General features: G+C 50.7%; 1 protein-coding gene across 1 annotated transcript in view; it reads left to right on the forward strand.

The window, feature by feature from the left end:
• Positions 1 to 14833, forward strand: part of FAM53A (family with sequence similarity 53, member A) — a 41016-nt gene that overhangs the window by 15421 nt on the left and 10762 nt on the right. Inside the window, exons 2-3 of the mRNA XM_006874127.1 lie at positions 6747 to 6801; positions 8680 to 9413. Coding sequence (XP_006874189.1) covers positions 6747 to 6801; positions 8680 to 9413 — 789 coding nt within the window. The remainder of the gene's footprint in view (positions 1 to 6746; positions 6802 to 8679; positions 9414 to 14833) is intronic.

Here is a 14833-nt window from a genome sequence, read left to right on the forward strand (position 1 = left end):
TACCCAGTGAATCTTTCAATAATGAAAGTCGAGGCTTGAATTTTTTCTTCAGTTCCCCCAGCTTGAGAAATGCTGACTGTGTTCTTCCCTTTTGGTTTTCTAACTCTAAATCTTTGCGTATTTTATTATAGTATTTGGCTTTATCTTCTCGAGCTAGCTGATCTTTGAAATTTTCTGTTCAGCTCTTGCACCTCTTCAATTTTTCCATTTGCTTTAGCATCTCTATTCTGGAGAGCAAGTTTCAGAGTCTCTTCTGACATCCATTTTGTCCTTTTCCTTCTTTCTTGTCTTCTTAATGACTTTTTGCTCTCTTCATGTATGATGTTCTTGCTGTCATCCCACAACTTGAGGATGGAGGATAGTCTTTTTCCATTGGACTCCGTGGTACTTGAGGATGGAGGATAGTCTGGTTGTGACAGAGAAGACCTAGAAGGACAGGAGGAGCTGTCTGGTTCTCTCTGACCCCCTTTGCTGGCCTTGGCAGGAGAGTAAGTACCTTGAGAAATGGTGCTGGTGTGAGTCTCTTGGTATTTTCAGAGCAAATGGCACTGAGCTAGATATTATCGTAAATACTGGCTGACTGAATGAGTTTGGATGAAGTAGCTGGAGGCCCTTTTTGTCCAATAGAACTTCTTGTGATGATGGAAATGTTTCAAATATGATAACTACCGAGTCCTGGTGTGGCGCTGAGGGCTAATGCTCTGGACTGCAATGTCGGATTGAACCACAAGGTCAGCGGTCCAAGCACACCAGCTGTTCCTTGGAAACCCTAACAGGGTTGCTATGGGTTGGAACCTACTCGTCAGCACCTAACAACTCCAACAACCATGTGACTTTGAGCCTTGCGATATGGCTAGTGTGGCTGAAATAAAATGACGTATTGCATTAGGCAAGTCTACTGCACAAGACCTCTTTAAAGACTTCAAGAGCAAAGAAGGCAGTTTGAGGACTAAGGTGAGCCTGACCCAAGCTATAGTATTTTCAGTATCTTCATATGCATGTGAAAGTTGGACAGTGACTAAGGAAGACTAAGGAAAAGTTGATGCACTTAAGTTCTGGTATTGGAGAAGAGTACTAAAAGTACCGTGGAGTGCCAGAAGACCAAACAGATCCATGTTGGAGGAAGTACGGTGAGAAGGCTCCGTAGAAGCCAGAAGGTAAGAGTTTGTCTCTCATATTTCAGACCTATTATCCCTGAGAAGGACATCATGCTTGGTAAATTGCAGGGTCAATAAAAAAGAGGAAGACCCAGTGAGGTGGGTCGATACAGTGTCAGCAGCAGGGTCAAGCTTAGCAACAACTGTGAGGATGGTGCGGGGCCGGGCAGGGCTTACTGTGAGTCGGATCGGACTCCATGCTACCTAGCAACAACGGTGTGACTGAGGAGCTGAATTTACAATTTTATCTACCAGAGATTTCAGTAGCTGCATGAGGCTGTTGTTTTTATTAGGTGCCATGACAACACAACAAAACACTTCCCGGTCCTGCTCCATCCTCACAATTGTTGCTGTGTTTGAGCCCATTGTGGTTGCCACTGTGTCAGTCCATCTCACTGAATGGCTTCCTCTTTTTTGCTGACCCTCTGCTTTACCGAGCATGATGTCCTTCTCAGGGCAAGTCTGTCCTGATAACATGTCCAAAGTCCGTGAGATAGGGGTCTTGCCATCCTGGCTTCTAAGGATCACTCTGGCTGTGGCTGTTCCACTGGACAATATGGACAGGGCGTAGAATCCCCAGGGTGGCTGATGACGTGGTTTCGGTGAGAAGGACACTATTTGAAGGGATGTGTGGGTGGGTGGACAGTGTCGTTCAGATCTTTGCTGCCACAGTGGCAGTGTGGCCTACAAACTGGCAGTGTCCTCTCCAGGAGCCTGGGCTCCCCATTCCTGACCTACACAAATCTGAACCTGCAGTTTAATGAGTCCCCTGGGTGTGCCTCTGATACGGGGTGAGGTCTGAGGAGCAGTGCTCTAGAGCCCGGGTCAATAAACTGCAGGTTGCTGGCCCACATCCTGTTTTCGTATAGCCTTTGAGTGACAGATGACTTTGACAGTTATAAACATGAAAAGAAACAAAAAGAATTTTGTGGCCCCATGAACATTTCAGCTGTGACGGCAGATTTGAGTAGCTGCAACTGACTGTATGTGGTGCCCACCCTCTCCCTTTGCTTCGCACTGACGTGGCTCCACCATAAACTTCAGGGATCCAGCTGGACCGCAGAGGCCTGGTATGGCAACGTGGGATAAACACTGCACTGCTAAACCACAAGGGCAGTGGTTCAAACCCATCAGCTGCTCCTTGGAAACCCTGTGCAGGGTTATTATGAGTCAGAGTTAACTCGATGGCGATGCGAGTGAATGAACTTGAACCTTGACACTCTTTCATAACCATGTGTGTTGCTGTCGCACAAGGTTTTATTCATTTATCGAATGACCAGGGATTATCCAGTTGTCCGAACAAGAAATGCAGAGGAAAGCAGGCCCTGGAGGGTGTGCTTTTCAGGCAGAGTGGCCTGTAGGCTCTGTCGCTTGTGACGTTGTTAGCAAGGCCTGGTGTTGCTCCTGCAGTGACCCCAGGGCTTTAGGAAATGAAGAGCATCCCCGTGTCGCCAGCAGATGGAGTTCCCATCATAGCGGGTTTGCCTCCCAGTGCTCAGAAAGCCGGGTGGGAAAACTTAGAAAATTTAACAGAGAATCGCTCATCACAGCAGAATGTCTTTATGAAAATAAAAAGGGAAAACGAGACTGCAACCAAAATAAGTTTCAGAGAGGCTCATTTTGTTAGCCAAATAAGGAGAGCCATTTGCTGATGGAGAGTTAATGAAATTGTGTTTGATTGCAGCAATTGAAAAAAAATGTGTCCAGAGAAAATGAGCCGGTTTAAGACCGTTAGCCCTCGGGAGAGAACATTGGGAACAATATCTGTAGTCAATTAAAAAGCAAAGCAAATAGTTTTGAATGTTTTTTGGCCTCCATGATGAATTGATAGGTGTTACTGATACCATTCAGCAAGCCCAAACCTAAACCATGCCATCGAGTCACTTCCGACTCATAGTGACCCCACTGGACAGAGGAGAACTGCTCCTCAGTGTCTCCGAGACTCCGTTTTCTCAGGAGCAGGACGTCTCATCTTTATCCCAAGTTGTGGCTGTTGGGTTTGAATTGCTGACCTTGCAGCAACACTAAACCCACTGCGTCATCAGGGCCCCTTTCCCGTTGCTGAATTGAGACGTTCACACTGAACTAGAAGTGAGTAGTCTATATGGAAACACGAATTCAGTGCAGACTGAAGTAGAATCTGTAAAGATGTTTTACAAGGGCAAATGTTTGTGTAGAGTAGAAGAAGGCTGAGCTGGCCAAAGTTACAAAGCCTGTGGACATGGAAGCTGTGGTTATACAGTGTATTAGTCATCAGCAGGTACTTTGGGGCAAATATTTGAATCTGTTTTGTCATTGGACAGTGTTACCAACGGTGAAGCTTCATTTGCTCTTATGGATGTAGCAAATGAGTTTTTTGTCAAAAATAGGAACAGAATACCCTGCCTTGTCCCACTACAGAGCAGTTTGATGGCTTGGCATTAGTAAAATGTGATTCTTGTTTTTTAAACTTTTTGTTGTGAATTAAGTGAAGGTTTACAGAAAAGATCATCACTTTTACATCCAACAAATCATGCACCTTGTTTCATCTTAGTAGTTCTCAGCCGCTCCATGGACTACCTCACTGATTCCGCTCCCTTCTGTGTTTCATGTTTCCATTCCTCCTCCTCCTTTCCCAGTCCTTCTACACTTTGTCCTTGGATAAATGCTGCCTTTTCGATCTGGAAAGGTTGACCATTCTATGGTGTACCTCACTCATTGGTGTTCCCCTATAGACTTAATCACCTGGCTGAGTGTTGAGCCACAGAGATGAACTCTATTTCAGATCTGAAGAGTGACTGAGGGCCATAGTCTTGGGTTTCGACCAGTCTCTAGCTGACCAGTGAGCCTGACCTTTTTTTAAAAATGATTTTGAGTTTTGTTCCACGTTTTTCCTACTCTATATAAGACCTTCTAATGTGATTCTTTTCGGAGCAGTTGGTAATTCTTTCCTGTCTTTTTAATGCCCTTTTGCTTTCTTCATGTATGATGTTTTTGATGTCATCCCATAGCTTGTCTCATCTTTGGTCATTAGTATTTAATTAGTCAAATGTATTCTTGAGTTCATCTCTAAACTCAAGTGGGATATGCTCACAGAGTCCTGGTGTGGCGCTATGGGTTAATGCGCTGGACTGTAAGGTCAGTTTGAACTGCAAGGTCAGTGGTTCAAGGTCACCAGCTGCTCCTCAGACACCCTGTACAGGGTTGCTATGAGGAGCTCTGGTAGCGTAGTGGTTACGAATCGGGCTGCGAACCTCAAGGTCAGCAGTTCGAAACTACCAGCTGTTCCGCGGGAGAAAGATGAGGCTTTCTGCTCCCATAAAGATTTATAGCCTCGGAAACCCTGTACAGGGTCGCTATGAGTCAGAACCGACTCCACGGCACAATGGGCTTATTTTCCAGTTACTGATCCATATTCTTTGTTTTTAACTTTTACATTCTAGTCCTCAGTAATTATCAATGCATTTTATTGCGTGTTTGATTAATTTCAGACTGCAGAAGTTGGTATAAATCTTCAGTTTCTTCATCTTGGGCTTTAGAGGTTAAATTCAAATTGTTGTTGTGAAGTGCTGTTGAGTGGGTTCCGACTCGTAGAGATTCTGTATAGGGTTTCCAAGGAGCAGCTGGTGAGCTTGAACTGCCGACCTTGCAGTTCAAATGGCTTTGTAGTTTGGTACATTAACTCCACGCGCCACACGAGGACTCCTAAATTTGAATTGTTGTTGTTGTTGTTATGTGCCGTGGAGTCGGTTCTGACTCATAGCGACCCTGTACAGGGTTTCTGAAGCTGTAATTCTTTACGGGAGCAGAACGCCTCATCTTTCTCCCGTGGAACAGCTGGTAGTTTAGAACGGCAGACCCTGAGGTTAGCAGCCCGATTCTTAACCACTATGCTACCAGAACGCCTTTAAATTTGAATACCAGTCATCTATTAGTCCTATCACCCATGGCGCACTTCAAGATAGAGCTTGGAATGTTCTTTTTGACGATGAATGCGACCCCATTCCTCTTCAGTTGGTCATTCTTGGCATAGTAGAGCATATGATCATCCGAGTCAAAATGGCCAGTATCAGTCCATCTCAGCTCAGTACTTACTGCCTAGGATAGCAATGTTTAGGTGCCTCATTTCATTTTTGACAGCTTCCAATTTTCCTCGATTCATGCTTGTATATTCCAGGTTTCATTGGGGAGTGGGTGGATGCATGTTTGCATTTCTTTCTTTTCCTTCTGAGTAGCACCTTCGAAACTAGGACACGGACGTGGGTACAGTCAAGGCATGGGGACATTCCTGTCAGCCCAGTTTTTCTTTCACAAGCAACTCTCCTTTCCACGAATTCCCTAACCCTGGGCAGCCATTAGTCAGTCTGCTGACGAAGTTTCTACCTGTGGACTCAGTGTGTCATCTTCATTGTGATTCCCCTGGCGACCTGTCAAGTTGTCCTGTGTCCTGGCAGGTCTCTCCTCGTATTGTTGAGGCATGGTCCGTGGTGTAGCCTTTACTCGCTGAAGGCTCGTCTGAGTTCCAGTAAACACACTCACCTCATGTTTTCTACAACATGTACTGAAGGAGGAAGGGTCAGCTGACCATTCCGCTCGGGTCCGGTGAACTGTGGGCTGACCCTGGAGTGGACACGTGGAGTCTGTCGGCGAGCCTGACAGGCCAGAGAGTGAAGTGAGAAGGGGCCCTGGGAGACAGAGAGGTCCGCTGTCACGGCACTGGCTGGCAGATAGACTGGGGACGCAGGGCCACTGGTGTTTTTTTAAAGACTGACAAAGCAGAGCATGGCTGTGTGCTGGTGGGCCGGGAGAGACCGAGGGGACATAGATTTGGACAGAGGACTTGCAGGAGCCGCCCTGGGAGAGCAGGCATCACGGCTTTGGGCCTGAGTAGATGTGACGTGGGGGCTCAGCATGCTGGGCAGACGGCCACTGTGTGAGACAGTTTTGAGTGGTGGACAGGGGTATCCTCAAACCTGTAGTTCCAAATGTGGACTGTGGTGGAGACAGGATTCACGGGCAGCAAAGTGCGTGCCTGAGGAGGGTTCTGTTCTGTGTATTTGCGCCCACCCCAGATAGATTAGACACTCCATCTCTAATCTATGGAGCCCCCTAAGAGCCCTGGACCAGGGGCTAGGGCCCTGCACCTGGAGTTACCTCAGGGAAACAGGCCCTAGTAGTGAGGTGTGCTCAACCCAATGGGCAGGAATGATGCCTAGATTTGAGGATTGTGGTGTTTATTTCTGCTCAGTAAACAGAGTTATTGTTGTAAAGTCACTGAAACCGCTGAGTTGGTTCTGACTCATAGCAACGCTGCATAGGCTTTTCGAGGAGCAGCTGGTGGGTTTGAACTGCTGACCTTGTTTTCAGTCCAATGCTGATGTGTTAACTTGGGTGACACAGAAGACAATAAAAACCCACAACAAAACAAAACAAAAAATGTCCATTAAGAAAAAGTAATGGGTTCCAGAGGCCAATGTCTGTTTTTAATCAGCAAAAAGAAAATGCTAGGAAAACAGGATTTGCTGCAGTGATAAAAGCAAGGAAGACTTCTGGGCTGGGGGAGTGGTGCTGACAGTTCGCGTGTATTGACATGTTTCTTGTCATTTTCAGTATTCTGCAGAGAAAGTGAACAAAGGCCGCAATTTGTTTCCTTTTGACCTCAATGGTAAGTGTTGAAAGGCCCTGGGTCTTCCTGAGCTTGGCGTGGGCCCTGGGGAGCAGAGACATGGGGGCTGTGCTCTGAGCTTGGAGGGCGGAGGTGGGGTCTGGGTAATCGGGTCAAACCCGGAGCTTGACCTTCATAGCCTTGCCCAGGCATTGTTTGTCTTGCGCCTTGGGGAGGCTAGAAGGGCCTCCACAGCTGCCCCTTCCCTTTGCTGGTCCACTGGTTGGAGGGTATCCGGTAGGTGGTGCCTGCCATCAGGGCCAGTCTGGGCACTGTTTGTTGCCTGGGGTCTCTTGAACAGTAACAGCGCCCCTTCTGGTAGTTTTGGGAATTGCCTTTTTTTCTGAAGAGGTGCCCAAGTACAATGCCTACTCCATGGGGTCCTGCAGCCCCCTGCTGGCAGCCCCGGGAACTGCCATTACTCCCTTTCTGTAAAGGACCTGGAGGTGCCCAGTGGTGGTACATCTCGGACCACTCAGAGGGCAGCAGGCAGACGGTATCCATGGCCTTGTCAGAAGCTCTGCCACAACCAACCCCAGAACCAGTTGTGGGACGGAATGTGTCTGCTGTGTGGACACCCTCAGCGGTCACCTTGAGGGAGTTGGGAGGCATGCTTGGGGAGGTGGGGGGACGTCCCTGCTTGGAAACAGGTGTGTGTGGTTTGTGGACTGTGGTCTGATGCGCCTGTCAGTGGTGTTTTGAAGGAGGAGGTGAATGGAGAGGGAAGGCAGAGTGGCTTTCCAGTCAGGCAGACCTCAGCCCCAGTGTCAGTTCCCACCCCCAGCGAGACCCCGTGGGCATCGGCTGGGAGGCCGGGTCTGGTGCAGAGGTGCACAGGCTGGTCGGTGTGCGATGGACAGGCCAGCTGCTGCAGGGTCTGCCACAGGGTGGGCATGAGCGATGATGTCCTCTGAAATGGACCACGAAGCCAAGAGATTTTTTATCACATTCCTTAATGAGTCATGGACACCGCATTCTGAGCCTCACCGTGCATCCCCACTCACCTTCCTGCTTCCCTCATGGCTGGACCGCATGCCGCTGTCCATCCAGTCTCCTCTAAGTTCATCCCCACCCCTCAGGCGCCTCAGCTGGACACCTCCTTTTGAGACAGTGCCCTGGTTCACCCTGAACCTGATGGAAGGGGAAGGAACTGTTCTCTGGGCAGCTCTAGACCAGGGAGTGTGAGCTTCGATTTTACTCCTGACTCTTTGAAGCTGTCAGACGCAGGGAAGGCCACTGTGGGCTCCCGTCCGTCTGGTCTGGCACTGATGCTAAAGGCGAGTACAGCTTCTGATGGCAGGGCTGGCCCTGGTCACTCCCAACAGACACACCTGGCCGGACTGGGAGGCATGTGCTGTGGGGAAGCCGGGAGTTGAGACCCAGGTACAGCTGCTGTAGGAGTCCCTGCCAGCCAGGTCCCGTGGGAAGAGGTGGACTTGTCCAGAAGGACAGCACACTAACACTGCCCCCCACCCTGCCAGCTTCAGGAGCATGCGCAGCTCTCAGAGATCGGCTCTGTGGGTTCCTTGGCCCCAGAAAAGGAAAGTGCTTTAGTGAAACGGACTCCAGAGCAGAGGAATCTGGTCCTGTCACAGAGGTTAGGCTCCTAGGACTGTGCACCCTCCTGAGGCTACACAGCGGCCACTGAGAGGCCATTGGCAAGTGCAGGGGGGCACACCTCCATCTGCCTGCAGATACTTCGAGGAGATGAGGCTTGCAGGCAGGCAGGCAGGCCAGGCGAGCTGAGCTCTCCTAGTTGTGCTTTTAGGCTCGGCTCCCCGCCTACCCGCCAGGGCAGAGCCGGTCTGGTCCGTGTGACTTGTGTTGCCGCATAACCACTGCTCACTCTCTCTCCTCCGCCCTCTCCTGTCTCCTCAGTTGACAAAAGCCCCTGGAAGGTTGTGAGTGGAGGACGGTCGGTCCGCAGCGAGGCAGCCCAGGGTCCTGCCTTCCCCTTCCCGCCTGGCCCATTCGGTTCGGCTCACACCATGGGGCTCCAGTGGCGACCGGAGTCACCTATCCCATCGGTGGGCCTGGCCAGTATCAGCGACGTGAGCCTCAGCGAACACTCAGGGCAGCCCCTGGCACCGCCGACCAAACGGCACTGCCGGTCCCTGTCAGAGCCCGACGAGCTGGCACGCTGCCGGTCCCCCTGGAGGCCAGGTGGCTCCAAGGTCTGGACTCCGGTCTCCAAGAGGCGGTGTAACAGCGGTGGCAGCGCCACACTGCAACGATGCAGTGGCCATGGGAGTGCCGGCCTGCCACGGGCTACTGTGCCTCCTAGCCATGCCCACCCTGCAGCCAGCTCGCCCCTGCCCACAGCCCCCAGGCCGGCCTCGGCCAGCAGCAGCTTCATGGATGGCGGTGAGGGCAGCATTTCCTCGCGGCGCCGTCTGTCCCTGTCACAGGAGCACATCACTGACACCGCCAGTGCCCTGCCCTCAGCCAGCAGCACCCCAACCGCCACACCTGAGCTGAGCCGGCGCCAGGGCCTTCTACGGAGCCGCTCACAGCCGTGTGTGCTCGATGAGAGGAAGAGCCGGCGCAAGCGGAGACGTGAGGAGGATACACGGTGGACGCGCCCGGCCTTGGACTTGTTAAAAATGACACGGGTAAGGCCCTGGGGTGGCTACTGAACATGCCGACTTTGGGGGGCTGGGCGGGAGCTGTACCCCCCAAGGGTAAGGCTGATCTTGGAGAATGGTCAGTGTTTGCTTTGCTGAGTGAATTTGGCCATTTGGATTTCTTTGAACTAAGGAGCTCTGGTAGCATAGTGGTTACAAGTCGGGCTGCTAATCAATCTCACTGTCAGTAGTTTGAAACTGCCAGTGGTTCCGTGGGAGAAAGATGAGGCTTTCTGCTTCCATAAAGATTTACAGCCTCAGAAACCCTGTAGAGGGTCTCTGTGAGTCAGAACCGACTCCACGGCACACAGCCACCACCAAGGTGAGGATGGCACAGGGTCTGATCGCTGTGTGTCGGGACTTAACAGCAAGGGGAGTCTGAGAACACCGAGCTCATGGGTTGTCTCCAGGTCTTAAGAAGACTGTGCTCTGCGTTACGCAGGCAGAGCCTGGGGAAGCTCAGGGACCTGAGCTGCAGGTGTCCCAGGTAGGGTGTCTGGGACGTGAGAGATATGGTTCCAGGGCCCCCCCTGTAGCCCAGGCCACTTTTCTCAGGAGATGCCATCGGAACTGCCCGCTCTCACCCTGCACGCTGTTCCCTCGGGGTTTCCTGAGGGTGGCCTGGTTTGTGGGAGGCCCACACACACCTCCTGTAGGGATGTAGAGATGCTTTTGAGTTGTGATCCAGAAGGAAACGCTGCAGCTGAAGTAGGACACCATCAGCGTCGCTGTCTCCTCGGCCGCGGGTCAGGAGAGAAATAGAATCTGCTGGTAGCGTAGTGGTTACGAATTGGGCTGCGAACCTTAAGGTCAGCAGTTCGAAACTACCAGCTGCTTCACGGGAGAAAGATCAGGCTTTCTACTCCCATAAAGATTTACACCCTCGGAAACCCTGTACAGGGTCGCTATGGGTCGGAACCGACTCGACGGCACTTAACAACAACAACAACAGACTATGTCAGAAGACCCTGGATCCTGTGTGTTTTACTGGGAAGGGATAGTTATGCTCACAGGAACATCAGAGGAGGGCCTAGAAAGTTTGTGGAAAATGGAATGAAAAGAGAACAGAATGTTTCCATGAATTCTCTGAAGCCCCCTCATACTTGGTAACCTGCTTGTGGGGGTCTCTAAGAGCTCAGCTGGAGGTGGCGTCATTGGGGGTTCCTGTGCGCCCTGTGTCTGCGTGGTTCTGTTAGTGTCTGCTTGATAGTTCTGAGTGTGGAAGAGTGGAGGCAGCAGATGCGATGAGGTTGGGGCTTAGCGATGTTGACTGTCAGTGTAGGGAAGGAGAGACCCTCGGGCGACTAAGGTCACAGTGGTGAGACAGCAGCCTACCCCCAGGTCCCCACTGACACAACGCTTCCTTCCCACAAGGGCTCTCGGGCAGGGGCCCGGCTTGGTGCACAGGCCTTCCGCCATGGTCACCTGTGGCCTTAGCAAGTTCCCTGACCTCTGGCCCCTCTCCCCCATCATCTGGGAAATGGACTCCCTACTTTTACGCTGGGTGTTGGGTCTAAAAGCTCATCACCCTCCAAAGCAGGTGTCCTGTGTGTCATAGGAAGTCTGCTGCTTGGGTCTGGGCCCAGGTGGACTGTACCTGGACCAGCCTGGGTGGGGGAACAGTGGCACGAGAGTCCCATCTAGAGTCCATTTCATCGTAAATCAAATAGCCATTCGGCTCCTCAGACACACTAACCGCATTTCAGGGGCTCAGTGGCCCTGTGTGGATGGCGCAGATACTCTACCCACACACTAGGAGATGGGAGGCCTTGGGGGTCCTGCTGGAGGGGTCTCTGGAGTGGTCCTCCCGGTGTCTGTGAGAGGTGCATATCCTGAGAGTGGGCTTTCCTTATTGACCATAGTGCCTTTCCTCAGAGCCCTGGGCGTTAGGTGTGAGTGTTCCGAGGAGGAGGAATGCTGCTGCCTCCCTGGTGAGTCATGCTCAGTTGGAGGTAGATTCCATATGGCCACTCCACTATGTGTCTGCTTCCCAAAGACGCTAGCTGCTGGTCTCCTTTCCTTTTTATCTCTTTCCCTTTCCGCCTCCTTTGTTTCGTTTCTGTACTGTTCCTGACACATTATCTCACCCTCTTCCCCCAAAGACACCAAAAAATCTTTTTGCTTCCCCCTCTTCTGCTGCCCCATCCCTTAGTCCGTGGGCCTGGTAGTCTCCTGGGCATGCTCCTAACCCACCCCTGTTCCATCCCTCCCACAGCTGTCCTGCCTCAGGCTTCCTGCTAACTCCTTGCCTACTGACTTCCTCCTAATTGGTTTCTTTGACTCTAATCTTGTTGGCCTCTATTTAATCCATCACCATCAATAAAAATGAAAACTCAAGATCATTTTACTAGTCCAGGCTTCTTGTTGTGTGCCATCGAGTTAGTTCCGACTCATAGTGACCCTGTGTAGGGTTTCCGTGAGTGATGGGTGGGTTTGAACCGCTGATCTTGTGTTAGCAGCCTGAACTTAGTAGCTTCAGATAACAAATGTCTGCTGTCCTGTAACTTTCTGAGGGTCAGGAATTGCCAAGTCACCTATCAGTGTTGGTGGTTCTGACTTGGTCTCCTACGGGGTCACCTGAAGGCTTACCTGGGCCGGGGGGCTGCTCCCAAGCCCACTCATGTGGACATGAGCAAGAGGCCTCAGTGCTCTGCCACGTGGACTTCTCTTTCGGACAGTTTGAGTGACCTTGCAGCATGGCGGCTGTTTGTCTCAGAACCAGAGTGTGAGGGAGAGGCGCAGGCCTTTCATGGTGTAGCCGCTGCGTCTCCAGCGCAGCCTTTCTTCGGTGGGTCCAGCCCGTGCTCAAGGGCTGGGGGTTACGTGCCACCTTTTCAAAGGAGAGTCGCATCCCGCACACCTTTTCTGCTCCCACAGAGCTGCTTCCTGTCATCTGCCAGCCGCCTCTGCCCACCTTCTCGAGTGAGTGCTGGGTCCTTGTGTTCTGAAAATGTGAGATTTTTAACTTTTTTTTTTTGGCTCTACATGTTTTGGGGTTTTCTTTTGGTTTAAGGTTTAGTGATAGTCTCAGAACAGTGGTTTCAGAGGTATTTCCAACGTCCATGGCTCCAGAAAGTCTGGATTCCAAGAGCATTTGCTATTCTCTTGTGTTTTCCCCCTTTAGATCAGGACTCTGCACCAGGCTGTTCTGACCACTGTAGCCGTGAAGTAAAATTTGAAATCAGGGAGTGACAGGCCTCCAACTTTATTCTTCTTCTTCAGCAGTGCTTTGCTTATCCTGGGTCTCTTTCCTTTCCATATAAAGTTTGTAATTGTTTTTTCCACCTCTCTGAAGAATGTTGTTGGACTCTCTGGATTGGGACTGCGTTGCATGTGTAGGTTGCTTTTCTGCTGTAGGCTTTGGCATCAGTACGTTCTCTGCATTGACTGGCCTTTGTGGCCTATGACAGTGTTGGTGAAGCAGCCCGATCTGGGAGGCGGAGGTGTGGGCAGGTGGGGCATCCTAGTCTGCCTCACTGATGAGGGCAGGTAGTGGAGGTGGGCAGGCTGGACCCCTCTTCCTGTGCCTCACCTGGTCTAGGAGAGGCCCTTCCTCTAAGGTGGGAGTGGGACAGGCCCGAGGGTGGGATTCCTGAAGAAGTCCAGGAATTCAAAGAGAGTCACTGTGGGGACAGGAGAGGGGATTGGGGCTGCAGGAAGGCCCTTATGGCTGGACAATCAGGAGCCCCAAGGACTTCTTTAAACTGGCAGTTAAATTCTTAGTTAGTAATTCTTGTGGAGTCTGAGGGATGCAGGCTGAATTCATCTGGAAGGCGGCAGGTACAGTTGAAGTCATTCGATCTTCAGCTGGGGCGTTTTCTGGAAAGGATGACTTTATTGAAAGGCTGACCATCCATGGCCTGAAGTCTTGGGCGCTCCAGGTCAACCCTTCATGGCTACTCTGGGGTTTTGTAAAGCTCTGGTCAAGCCCAGGGCAGAGTTTTACTTCACTCTCACAGATTAAACTCAAAACAAAACAAACCACAAAACTCCATGCAACCTTTCAAGCAGAAGACTCGTGAACCTAGAATGTTGAAGACTGCGCATGCGGAAAGCATGGCCTTTTGTAGCCCCAGTGGAACCTGTGAGAGGCGGCACTGTCTCAAGCTCTGTGCCTCTACCAGGTGGCAGGTGCCAGGGCCACAGGCGAATGCTGCTGTGCTCTGCTGAGGCCTGTCCACCGTGGCTGACCCTGCTGTTACTCGAAATACCGGTGGCAGAGCTTCCAGCATCCCAGCAACATGCAAGCCACCACAGTATGACAGGCTGACAGACAGACGAGTGGTGGATTTTATATCTATGGAGTCCTGGTGCGGCGCTGTAGGATAGGAAAATCCTCTGTAGGATTTAAAATTGGGAAAGGCACTGACTTTGACAGCACTTAACAACAACAGATGTATGTGTATGTGAATATATGATGTTTCTGCTTTTTGGTAATTATGGTAGTTTGAAAAATTATATATGACATGTTGTTATTAAGTACCAGCCAGTTGGTTCCAATTCATGTTGTTGTTAAGTGCTGTCGAGTCAATTTCGACCCATAGTGACCTTGTATAGGGTTTCCAAGGTTATAAATCTTTTTTGCTGAAGTGGAAAGCCTCATTGTTCTCCTAGGGAGTAGCTTTTGGGCTTGAACTGCTGGCCTTGTGGTTAGCAGTGCAGTGCTTATCCTACAGAGCCACTGTGCTCCATATATATGTATGTATGTATATCTATGTATCTATGTATCTATGTATCTATCTATCTAATCTATCTATCTATCTATATCTATATATTATTGTTGTTAAGTGCCATCAAGTCAGTTCCAACTTATAACGACTCTGCATAGGGTTTCTGAAGGAGCTCTGGTAGCGTAGTGGTTATGAATTGGGTTGCTAATCTCAAGGACAACAGTTTGAAACTACCAGCGATTCCACAGGAGAAAGATGAGGCTTTCTGCTTCCGTAAAGATTGACAGCCTCGGACACCCTGTACAGGATCACTAGGAGTCAGAACTGACTCCACGGTACACCACCACCACCATAGGGTTTCTGAGGAGTGACTGGTGAGTTTGAACCACTGACCTTGTGGTGCAAACTGACCTTGAGCCATGAGGTTGAGTGCTTGTACTATGGCACCACATTGTTGTTGTTGTTGTCAGGTGCCATCGAGTTGGAACCGACTCATAGTGACCCCATGCACAGCAGAAACAATGTCCGATCCTGGGCCAACCTTACTACCGCTGCCACACTTAACACCATCAGTGATGCCACCTAGCCGATCTATCTCGTTGGGGGTCTTCCTCTTTTTCTCTGACCCTCAGTCTTACCCAGCATGACATCCTTCTCCAGCGACTGTTCCCTCCTGACAATATGTCCAAAGTACGAGAGACGAAGCTTAGCCATCTTGGCCTCCAAGGAGCACTCTGG

The sequence above is a fragment of the Chrysochloris asiatica genome, unplaced genomic scaffold (assembly GCF_000296735.1).
Source record: "Chrysochloris asiatica unplaced genomic scaffold, ChrAsi1.0 scaffold00262, whole genome shotgun sequence".
Lineage (NCBI taxonomy): Eukaryota > Metazoa > Chordata > Mammalia > Afrosoricida > Chrysochloridae > Chrysochloris > Chrysochloris asiatica.